Source organism: Notothenia rossii (genome assembly GCF_949606895.1).
Source record: "Notothenia rossii genome assembly, chromosome: 7".
In the NCBI taxonomy this organism is placed as follows: Eukaryota; Metazoa; Chordata; class Actinopteri; order Perciformes; family Nototheniidae; genus Notothenia; species Notothenia rossii.
The window spans coordinates 1831253-1842878 of NC_136905.1; the positions used below are offsets into that span (position 1 = coordinate 1831253).

Here is an 11626-nt window from a genome sequence, read left to right on the forward strand (position 1 = left end):
AAATGCTCTTTAACCTGAACAGACGCCACCTGTCACCGAAGGAGGATGACAGCCCTGCCATCAGAGAAGTGAAGAAGACCCTCGCCACGGAGATCGACAGCAGATGCTGTCACTTTTGGAGCCCAGCAGCATCTACCTCCTTTCTTCAGCACTGGACCAGCGATTTAAGCAGTTAAAATTCCTCACGAACGAGAAGAAGGACCTCGTCTACATTGAGGTCCTCACCACAGGAGACTCCTTCTCCATCGAACAGACAGAGAACCGGAGCTGAACCAACAACGACGAGACTGCATCCAGAACCATCTCCACCTGAGGCATCCAGAACCAAAACCAGCTGACATAAAAAGGCATACTCTCATCGGTCCCCCGCAGGACATTAAGTTCCAAGCTGAGCCACGAGATTTGGCACAAGAGCAGAGTGTGGGACATGAGAGCGGAATACGCCCTCCATGCAACAGCGAAGGGACTGTAAAGGAGGAGATGAAATGCAAAGCAGTTGAGAAGCAGAGAAGACAGGACGGAGGAGTTGGCATGGTCCAGCAGAACTTGAGGGGCTTGACAACCAGAGGGGGAGAGAAGGAAAACGGGAGTGAGTGAGTTTACACATAAAACACACTGAGGGTACTGTGGGATAATGGGGTAGACATGATGGAAATATCACTGAGGAGTACAGAGTAAAACATATTATTCAATCTTTTCATCATATAAACCAATTATTCGTTAAGAGATTGTTATTCATGTGCGAATTTGGGGAAGATTGAATTTGTTACAATATAGATCTACAGTTTAAAGGGATAGTTTTAGTAACCACTCTATAAAAGCAGACACATCTTTATTTGTATGGAAAATGTTAAAGGTAGAGCTAGTACCAAGCCAAATATAATAGTCCAATCTAAAGTATTGATTTCACCATTGTAGCATGGATATTACCACAGGAGAACTGTTAAGGTGGAAACAACATTTGTTTGTCGTCCAAGATGTAGAGTTTTAAAAAGACACTGGGCAAAGAGATTGCAAATTTTAATTTTGAAAAAGCAATATAATTGGGAGTAATGCATGGGGGGCCTTGGATCACTCATTGTAATGGTGCATATTTTTGACAACAAATATCGTTCAGGGAGAAGGGGTCGCTCAACCCACCCTACAGATGTTTTAAATCTTACTTGCAGCTTCACAGGGAGCGCACGGCACCAGATTATGAGTTTTAAAAGACAAGTGCCACCACCTCCTAATGGTCATCCATTTAATCAGTGATGACCTGACATTTAGAGATGTTATTTAAATTAGAAAAATACCTGCCATAAGTGAACATTCCTAAATTGAACTACAAACTATTGACGAAATGACTTCTGTTTTAAAATCCTTGATAAAGGAGGGAGTAATTATCACATGCTCGGGCACCCAAGGTTCCACACACTGTTAAAGGGGTTAGCATGGTTATTTAAGTAGACCAGAATTGAAGATAAATTAGTATAATGAGTTATTGATATTCCACCGGTTTTCAAACCATTTCAGGGACTTTATCACTGCATTAGAACAGACCGCCTGAAGTACTGAAGTAGGAACTTTTAAGTGATGAAATTCTACAACTGCTGTAACTGACCAAAATCTTCTTCCAGAAATGACTCTCTAGAATGCCGTATCCCAGAGTAGGTGTTTGGTGGTATCGTGGAACTAAAACCTTGTATTCAGTCTTGCAACAGGATTGGACTGGGACCTGTGCACTAGCACAGCCAGTGATGTTTTTTATGCAGTACCAATGACAGCGGATCAGTTAATCAACATGGCGAAACACCCCAAAGCAAAAAATATATTTAAAAAAATATATATTTTTTAATTTTAATTTTTAATGAACAAGGTAAATATTATATAATTGGTATCAGTAAAATGTATAATCTACAATAAAATCTCGTTTAAAATGGTGTTACGATGTCTAAAGTTACTGATAAGTCACATGTTTCCTGCCTGGCCTTGCCCGTGTATACTTACCCTCTCTCGTCTGGGCGCTAAGAGAGGAGCCCTCAACCAGTGCAGCAGCAGCCACTAGCAGCTGACTGTTGCTATCTGTAAACTATGGCTCCGAAACATAATTTCAGCCAATCAGCGTCGTCAAATCTGATGATCACCGGGCGCCAATGTCAGCGCCCGGTGCAGGGTTATGGCTAGAAAGGATCCGTCTTGTGTAAAACTCTTGCGAGAGTTCACGTGGCTGAATGTTTACGTTTGACAGGCAGCCTTTCAGTTACGATCGTTAACATCAGTGGGCCACAGCAAATGATGGTGAGAAGCTAAACCAGGGGTATTCAACTAGATTAGGAAGGTGGCCACAATTGTAAAATGGCTTGAAGGCGAGGGCCACAAGACTGACAATGAAAATGAACAAATGCCATTGTTATTGTACAACCAACCATGCAATAATAAATTATTATTATTATTATTATTATTGATATTGTTATTATTATTGTAGTAGTAGTAAAATAGGCAACCAAAATAGTAATGTAGGCTACTGTGGCAGATTTGTGGTCTGCTGCGGAATATAAGGAGGGAGAGCGAGAAGCAGTCGGGTAAACGGATATTTATTTCACACAAGGTTCCCGAGGTGGCTAAAACAGAACAATCCCTCAACGGGCAAATGATAACTGGCAGGGGTCTGGATTCTCGTCCTGGCGTAACGTTCGTCTTTCCGTCTGTCCGCCAGTCTCCTACTGAGAGAACAAAAACACACGTGGTTAAATACCACCGCATTCCTATCATTCTAATCCACTTGACAGCTACGTCAATCCCAGGCAATTAGCCGCTCCGCCCCCTGCTTTACAACCTGGCGCTAAACCACGCCCGCCCCCCCATACCACAGCTACTTTATTCTAATGAATCCATATAGATTTGTGTATTATAACACCAAAATGCTGGGTGGCAACAAATACCAGAAAACAATGCTAGGCCTAGGATAGCAAATGCGATCAGTAAGAGGCAGAGGAGGCCTAGAAGTCCGAGATTAACAAAGATGCAAGCATAGGCAGCGTCCCATCATTACAAAATAAATGAAAATAGAAGCTACCTGACAAATCAGTGTGAGAAGTTGCATTTCCGAGCCATAGCCAGTTTGCTGAATTCAGGTCGGTGCGAGGTCAGAGCAAGCTGCATGCACTGGTTGAGATGTTCATCCGTGAGTCGATTGCGATGTTGATTCTTTATCAAGTTCATTGTCGAAAATCCGGACTCGCATATGTAAGTAGATCCAAACATGGTTAACAGGTAGATAGCCAGTCTCCGGCAGTGATGAAACTGATGAGTAGAATGAGCCCAAAACTCGCACAGTCCCTCTTCTCCGAATTTTGCTTTCAGCACATCAGAGCTCTGAATTTGCACCAACTCCAGCTGGAATGCAGCCTCGTCAATACCGGGCATCACGGCTTTCGCCTCGGCTGGACAGGACCCGGAAACATCGACCGCAAATGGATTGCGCACAAATAAAAGAACCTGTTTTGGAATCTTGAAGTCGTTGAATCGCTCTGTGAAGTTTTCAGCCAAGCTTTTCAAAAGTCCCTTCATTCCAGCCATTGCTGCGCTGCTCACGGGGACGTTGCGTAGTGTTGGGAAGTGGATCTTCCTCCCCATTACGTCAGGTAGAAAGAGGTCCAGGTTCACCCGAAACGCACTAACCTTCTCAATGATCTCAGCCACACTTGACCCTCCCCCCTGTAGCTGCAGGTTGAGTGTGTTTAGGTGGCCCATGATGTCGCACAAAAAGGCAATCTGTGCAATGAAATCCAGCTTTTGCATGCGTGCAAGTAGGTCTTTAGCTTTGCTTGATTTCTGGCTTGAGAGGAATTCACTCACCTCCTTTCGCAGTGCAAAGAAACATTCGAGAACACGTCCTCGGCTCAACCAGCGGACATCGTTATGTTGCAATAGGTCTGAGTATGCGGCTTCCTGCTCTTGAAGCAGCATTTTGAACAGTCGGTGCTGCAGACCTGACGTCGAGCGAATATGATTCACAATTTTTACGACAGTCTCCATTGTTTCTTTCAACTCCCCTGACAATTTCTCACACAGAACTGATTGATGTATGATGCAATGCAGTGTGTTCACTGTGGGATGCTCTGCACATAAGCGAGATGCAAAGCCCCTTTCTTTCCCAATCATGGACGGGCAGCCATCGGTAACGAGAAGGTTGATCTTACCTAGATCCAAACCTTTCTCTTCAAAAAAACTCCAAACTGCAGCGAAAATCACTTCACCTGTAGTGCTGGTTGTCAGTGGTAAAAGGCATAACAACTCCTCTTTAAAAACGTCACCATCGAAGTACCTCACAAACAGCGAGAGCTGTGCCGTATCTGTTGCATCGGTCGATTCATCGAGTGACATGTACTCTGTCGATTTGAGATCGGCAATTAATGCTGAAAAACAGTCCTCAAACAGTACCTCTACTCTTCGACTTCCCGATGTGTCAGAGAGCGGTACTTGCTTCAAACGGTTCATTATATATTCCTTGTTTTTATCTCCTGCAAAAAGTTCATCCACCATCTCAAGAGTACACTCCTTCACAACTTCAGCGTCAGTGAATGGCTTTCTCTTTTTGGCTAAAGCGAACATCACTCGTAGGGAAGCAGCAGTGGCCTTTTCCTGGGCTGTAGAAGCAGTTGTAAGAATAGTGGTTGATGCAGTGTAAGAAGATTTAAGTATTTCTATTTTACCACGTCTAGCTGTGCTACCAGGCGGGTAAGCAGCATTGAAGTTAGCAGCATGCTTGGTCTCATAGTGGCGCCTCACATTAGCAACCTTGCAGACTGAAACAGTTATTTGACATATTAAACATAAAGGTCTAGGATTGGCGTGCGATGGTAAAATAAATACAAAATCATCAGTCCATTTGGGGTTGAAGTGTCGGTTTTCACCGTCAATTTTCCGCCGTTTCTCTCCGCTCATTTTGGATCAGTAACGAGAGTAACGAGATTGACAAGATATCGCGATAATTACACGCTGATCAGTCCAATGCAAGATTGCCTTTTAAGAGCTATTGAAGGAGAAATAATTTGGACTCATTTAATTCGGATAACATAATAGCGAACATATATTTACATTTATTTAAATGATTATAAAAATAAATTCTGTAATTAGAATTTTTTTTTATATATTGGAATATGGAGTGCGTTCCAGGGGCCACGAGAAAGCTCCCCGCGGGCCGGATTTGGCCCGCGGGCCGCCAGTTGAATATCCCTGCCTTACACCCTACCCCTACACACTCCCCCTCCGTGACGGAGTGAACTCCGTGGAGTGACACATGAGGCTCCCTCCTGTCAGATGGAGGGAGTAAATACAGCAGCAAGCTTTGGGACGGCCTCCCCTCTCTCCGGCAGAAACAGGTAATACCGTAATATGTAGGCCTAACAACGGTTTCAAATCAGCATCTCTTTGACAAAAAATGTAAATGAATAACTCAAATAAAACTCCAAACATCTTTAATTGTGTTACTTTTTTGTAAAGCTCTTAGTTTTAAACCTGATGTTTATAAGCTTCTTAGTGTTTGCAACAGTCTGTAAATATACACAACTTTATAATAAAATACACACATTTACCTTTTTCTAGACTAAACACAGGTATGATCCTAAGTAAAAAACATATGAGGTTATCATGAGCTCGTTAACATCGCAATTTATCACTATCGTTTAGTGGTTTTGCAAAGAATTAACCACTCTGTTTTTGTACCATTCTGCGTTGAAGTACCTTCTCTTTGCCCAAATAATATACTAGTGGTCTCTTTTTTCCGATAGTTAGCTGAACAGCTTTACCCGCCTCAATGTCCCGACAGCAAACCTCCATGCAGTTGGAACCAGCCTGTTTCGGTTCAACAACGGCGGCGGTGGCGGCGGCGGCGGTTTTGACAGTTTCTGCGGCCGCAGAGCTGCTGCTGGGTTCATCTGGCTGCGCTGTTTGAAGAAGGTCCAGCCTCCGGAGATGTGGATGTCAGGGATGTGACCTTCCAGTTGTTACATTTAAGTTTAGATTGACTGTATTTAGTTTTCTTCTGCGTCTGTTCTTCTGACATGTTTGCAAGTGCACAGTGGGGCAAAAAAGTATTTAGTCAGCCACCAATTGAGCAAGTTCTCCCACTTAAAAAGATGAGAGGCCTGTAATGTTCATCCTAGGTATACCTCAACTATGAGAGACAGAATGAGAAAGAAAAAAAATCCAGAAAATCACTGTCTGATTTTTAAAGAATTTATTTGCAAATTATGGTGTAAAATAAGTATTTGATCACCTTCAAACAAACAAGATTTCTGTCTCTCACAGACCTGTAACTTCTTCTTTAAGAGCCTCCTCTGTCCTCCACTTGTTAACTGTATTAATGGCACCTGTTTGAACTCGTTATCAGTATAAAAGACACCTGACACCAACCTCAACCAGTCACACTCCAAACTCCACTATGGCCAAGACCAAAGAGCTGTCAAAGGACACCAGAAACTAAATGGTAGACCTGCACCAGGCTGGGAAGACTGAATCTGCAATAGGTAAGCAGCTTGGTGTGAAGAAATCAACTGTGGGAGCAATTATTAGAAAATGGAAGACATACAAGACCACTGATAATCTCCCTCGATTTGGGGCTCCACGCAAGATCTCACCCCGTGGGGTCAGAATGAGAAACAAGAACGGTGAGCAAAGATCCCAGAACCACACGGGGGGACCTATTCAATGACCTGCAGAGAGCTGGGACCAAAGTAACAAAGGCTACCATCAGTAACACACTACGCCGCCAGGGACTCAAATCCTGCAGTGCCAGACGTGTCCCCCTGCTTAAGCCAGTACATGTCCAGGCCCGTCTGAAGTTTGCTAGAGAGCATTTAGATGATCCAGAAGAGGATTGGGAGAATGTCATATGGTCAGATGAAACCAAAATAGAACTTTTAGACGTGTTTGAAGGACAGGGTATATGCAGGAATCCTGAAGTCAAATGTAACTTTTTTTAAGACCCTTTCCATACATTTTAAGACCTCATCGCAACTTTGAGTTCTAACCGGTTACATTGGCAACACACTTTACCTCACATTTACTATATTGATTGTAAGATAGCAAAACTAAACAGAGTGCAGACAGACTACTGAAGCCTCCTCTCCACATGAACTTCAACCTCTCTGTGAAGGTCAGGTTTAATGCAGTATGCTGCTTTGTTGCTTCTGTACTCTGTGCTCTTTCATTCCAGTCAAACTCCTCAGAAACCAGTATTTGACCAATAAACAAAACAATTGACAAAACTTTGAACTATGAAATATGTTAAACTTTGGTGAGCTTCAGCGGGGTAATGCCATATAGGAGCTCCCTCACAAATACCCAGGGGTTAAATTGGGCTGGGGCTGTCCGGGGCTAAGCCCTGGCACACAGGACGAGGCTCTGACGTCATCACCCTCACACATTTGTCATATGTTTACAAAAAAGGATATATATGTTAAGACTTTTCTCGTTCTTAATATAGACTATATTTAGGGTCTATATGTGTTGACTTTACTTCAAAATAGCAGATCTCTGTGACCGGATATAGTTTGGCTTAGACCCCGGCCCCACAAGGACACATACGGTAAAACGCATACGCAAGCGCAAAAAAGGCTTCCGTTCACATGCATTCGATTAATTAACTAGACCCTCCAGAAAAACGCGATTCTGCGATCGCAGAATTGACCGCATAATCAGCAAAATGGCGCAGATTTTTAAAAGGCCGCATATTTATCAAAAGGCCTCATAATCCCCGCATTTTTCCACACAAAGTTGAGGGGAAAAAAAGTGAACTCGTCTTGACGTGACGTCATGAACTCGCGCATCACAGAATGTAAACAACACTGTATAGAGTGAACGTGTGGAGCTCACACCATAGAGAAAACACCAAGATGAAAAAATCTAATCCATCTCATTTACCGACGAACATTTCTACTAAAGACCGGGCAAAAAGTGGGGGGAAACTATTCTGCACCCCGTGCAACTGTGTGTTGGAGCATAAGAGAACATCGACGGTGACGACCCGCTTTGATTCATTCAAACATTCGAAAATGCTTTCTGCTGCTGCGGACAAGAAAGCCAAACAACTCACATTCACGAGGCATCAACCTCCCAAACCCTTTAGAGGGCTACAAGAAACGAAGTGAGTAGCCTACAAGATTGAAGCTGCAGATAACGAACGAGTAAATGAAAACAGAATGAGGCGGAGAAGTGTGTGTGTGTGTGTGTGGGGGGGGGTGTGTGTGTGTGTGTGAGATTAAAATAGCCCAATTGCTTTTACAATAAATAAACATTGAATGTGTTTAATTGAATAGTAAAGGGGTTTAATGTTAGTGGCAGGTTGTGTGTGAGAGAGAATAAATAAGACAGCCCAATATTTTAAAAAATTGTTATTCTTTTTCCCCGCATATTTCGCAACTTCCCGCAATTTCACCGCGTAAAATCACATAAAACCCCCGCATGTTTAATCGCATAATCAAGGATTTTTTCCCGCGTTTTTCTGGAGGGTCTAATTAACGTGTCCGTTCACACTAGACCGCTGGAAATGCTGGAAACGATGTGTGAAACATATGTCAGGCCTGTAAGTGGCGCTGCTGCCGCCCGAAATACACCAAAAGCAGCGAAGAAGACCCCGGAGCATGGTTGCCATCGTTGCCCTTCTGTTTATTCTCCGCGGTGGACGGCGTGTTCTCCTGCTGTATATCTCAGGTAGTCCACCAGCAGATGAAAAACACCCACCTCTCCGCCTCTTCCAAGGAACGAGGGGACCGTGCGGCAGTTTCCGTCCAAAAAAAATTCCGCCGGTCAACATGTTAAAGTTTAAATCTTCCGTACAAAACTAGAAAAGTGCCGGTCAGAGGTCTTCTTTGTTATTTATTGAGCTTTAAAACAAATTGATAACGACTCTGTTCTCTGTATAATAATATAAAAATATTTAATAAACAGTGACTGCCTCTCTTTTCCTCCCCCTCTTCTGACAGCCCAGCAGCAGCAGGAGACGTGGGGAGAGGGAGGCGGGCAATTTCATCGTTATCAGAAAATGATCATATAGGGCTTACACACGGAGCCGTTGGACCCCCAGAGCGTTGCGTATGCCGGTCTACCCACCTTGGGACCCGTTACCGTCGTTTAGTCCCCCCCCCCCCCCACACACACAGAGCGTGGCAAGGCAACGAAACTTAAAATAATAAGCAGCATTTTACGGCGCGCTATGCATGGGGCCGCCTTGGGGGGTTTCCCGACATGTCGTTTCAGTAAATTAAAAGGGTGTCTCATGTTGTAGTTGCTGTGAACCTTCTTAATACTTTTGAAAATGCCAGTTAATACTTTTTAATACTTTTTAAAAGCCTTAATTTTCGCTAAATTGATTTATCAACTTTTAATACTTTTCAATACCCCGCGGACACCCTGGAAGGAGAAAGAACACCATACCTACTGTGAAACATAGGGGTGGAAACATCATGCTTTAGGGCTGTTTTTCTGCAAAGGGACCAGGACGAATGATCCGTGCAAAGGAAAGAATAAATGGGGCCATGTATCGTGAGATTTTGAGTGACAACCTCCTTCCATCAGCAAGGGCATTGAAGAAGCAAGTTTAAGCATAAATGTAGAAAAAAAAAAAACCTGCAAGATGCTCTTTATTAAGAAATAGTCGAGTCAAGGGGTCGAAGAAATAAAAATGTGTGATTATTATTGAATCGGTTGCAGGTGGGTGAAAACAGGCTTAGGGAGTAACGTATTACATGTAACGGCATTAGGATACAAAATAGTCAAATGTATTCCCTCACCAACACACTTGGTCTTTTTAAAAGATTACGCCATTTAAATCTTTTGTCACAAACTTTGCAGATCTATTTTTCCTCTCCTGTGTGGATTCTCATGTGTATCTTTAAATGTCCATTATGTGAAAAAGCTTTCTTACAGACTGTACAGCTGAATGGTTTCTCTCCTGTGTGGACTCTCATGTGTGACTTTAAACTTCCACTCTGTGAAAAAGCTTTCTTACAGACTGAGCAGCTGAATGGTTTCTCTCCTGTGTGGATTATCATGTGGTCCTTTAAATTTCCACTATGTGAAAAAGCTTTCTTACAGACTGAGCAGCTGTATGGTTTCTCTCCTGTGTGGATTGTCATGTGTGTCTTTACATGTCCACTATGTGAAAAATCTTTCTTACAGACTGTACAGCTGAATGGTTTCTCTCCTGTGTGGACTCTCATGTGTGACTTTAAATATGCACTCCGTGAAAAAGCTTTCTTACAGACTGAGCAGCTGTGTGGTATCTCTCCTGTGTGGACTCTCATGTGTTCCTTTAAACTTCCGCTGTGTGAAAAATCTTTCTTACAGACTGTACAGCTGAATGGTTTCTCTCCTGTGTGGACTCTCATGTGTGTCTTTAAATGTCCACGATGTGAAAAAGCTTTCTTACAGACTGTACAGCTGAATGGTTTCTCTCCTGTGTGGACTCTCATGTGTGCCTTTAAATTTCCAAGATGTGGAAAAGCTTTCTTACAGACTGAGCAGCTGAATGGTTTCTTTTCAACACTACGTTGTGGAGCACTGACAGTTTCATGTCTATTTTTCAGTGAGTTTGAGCCTGATGCAGGTTCTCTGGTCTCTTTCCAATCAGCACTGTCTTCAGTGTCAGGTTCAGAAGAGTCTTCAGGTTGGTCCTCAGTCTTTGGTTGTAAACTGCTCTCTGGATCTGAGTTCCTGGCTGGTTCTGGTCCTCGACAGTCATCTCCATCAGCTTCTGTTTCCATGTGTTCAGTTTGTCTTTCATGAGGCTGAGAGGACTGAGGTTTCTCTTCATCATCTTCACTCTTCACAGGGTCAGGAGTGAAAGTGGACTTGGTGATATCAGCCTCCTCCAGCTCCTGAAGCTGCTCTCCCTCCTGTTCCTGCTTAATGCGTGGGGGGGGCTCTGGGTCCTCCTGGTCCAGACTGAAGCTCCACTCCTGCTGGTCAGGGAGAGGCTCTTCTTTAACCACCACCAGCTGCTGGACGTCTGCAGGAAACAGGAAACACAGTCAGAACAAACTGTTAAGTGTTAGCATTTAAAAATCTCATCACCATTAAAAAATCTCATCACCATTACAATGGGAGACATTTTGCAGCCCTAATTACTGCCTTCGTTTTTATATTTGCACATGAGAATCCACACAGGAAATATACCACACAGCTGCTCAGTATGTAAGAAAGCTTTTTCACGGAGTGCACATGTAAAGTCCACACAGGAGAGAAACCATTCAGCTGTACAGTCTGTTGGCTCAAGTCACCTCATGTAGCCCAGCCCCTTTCCACTTCCAGTTAAAAATGTAAAAGGGTTTTTTCTTCTGGCGTAAAACTAGCCGCAATGTAAACAATGAATTGTATTTGGGATCATTCACAGATACACGGGCGGTGTGTTTGGGATCATTTTCATGCTGAAAGACCCAGCCACGTTTCATCTTCAATGCCCTTGCTGATGGAAGGAGGTTGTCACTCAAAATCTCACGATACATGGCCCCATTCATTCTTTCCTTTACATGGATCAGTCGTCCTGGTCCCTTTGCAGAAAAACAGCCCCAAAGCATGATGTTTCCCCCCCCCATGTTTCATAGTAGGTATAGTGTTCTTTGGATGCAACTCAGCATTCTTT

The 11626-nt window shown here is 43.4% G+C and overlaps 1 protein-coding gene across 1 annotated transcript; it reads right to left on the reverse strand.

The window, feature by feature from the left end:
* Positions 1–9609: 9609 nt before the first annotated feature.
* On the reverse strand, positions 9610–11565 carry LOC307012906 (uncharacterized protein). Its single transcript, XM_079640111.1, has one exon. It carries the CDS (start codon positions 10746–10748, stop codon positions 9840–9842), a length of 909 nt encoding a protein of 302 aa, XP_079496237.1. The 5' UTR covers positions 10749–11565; the 3' UTR covers positions 9610–9839.
* Positions 11566–11626: the final 61 nt, after the last annotated feature.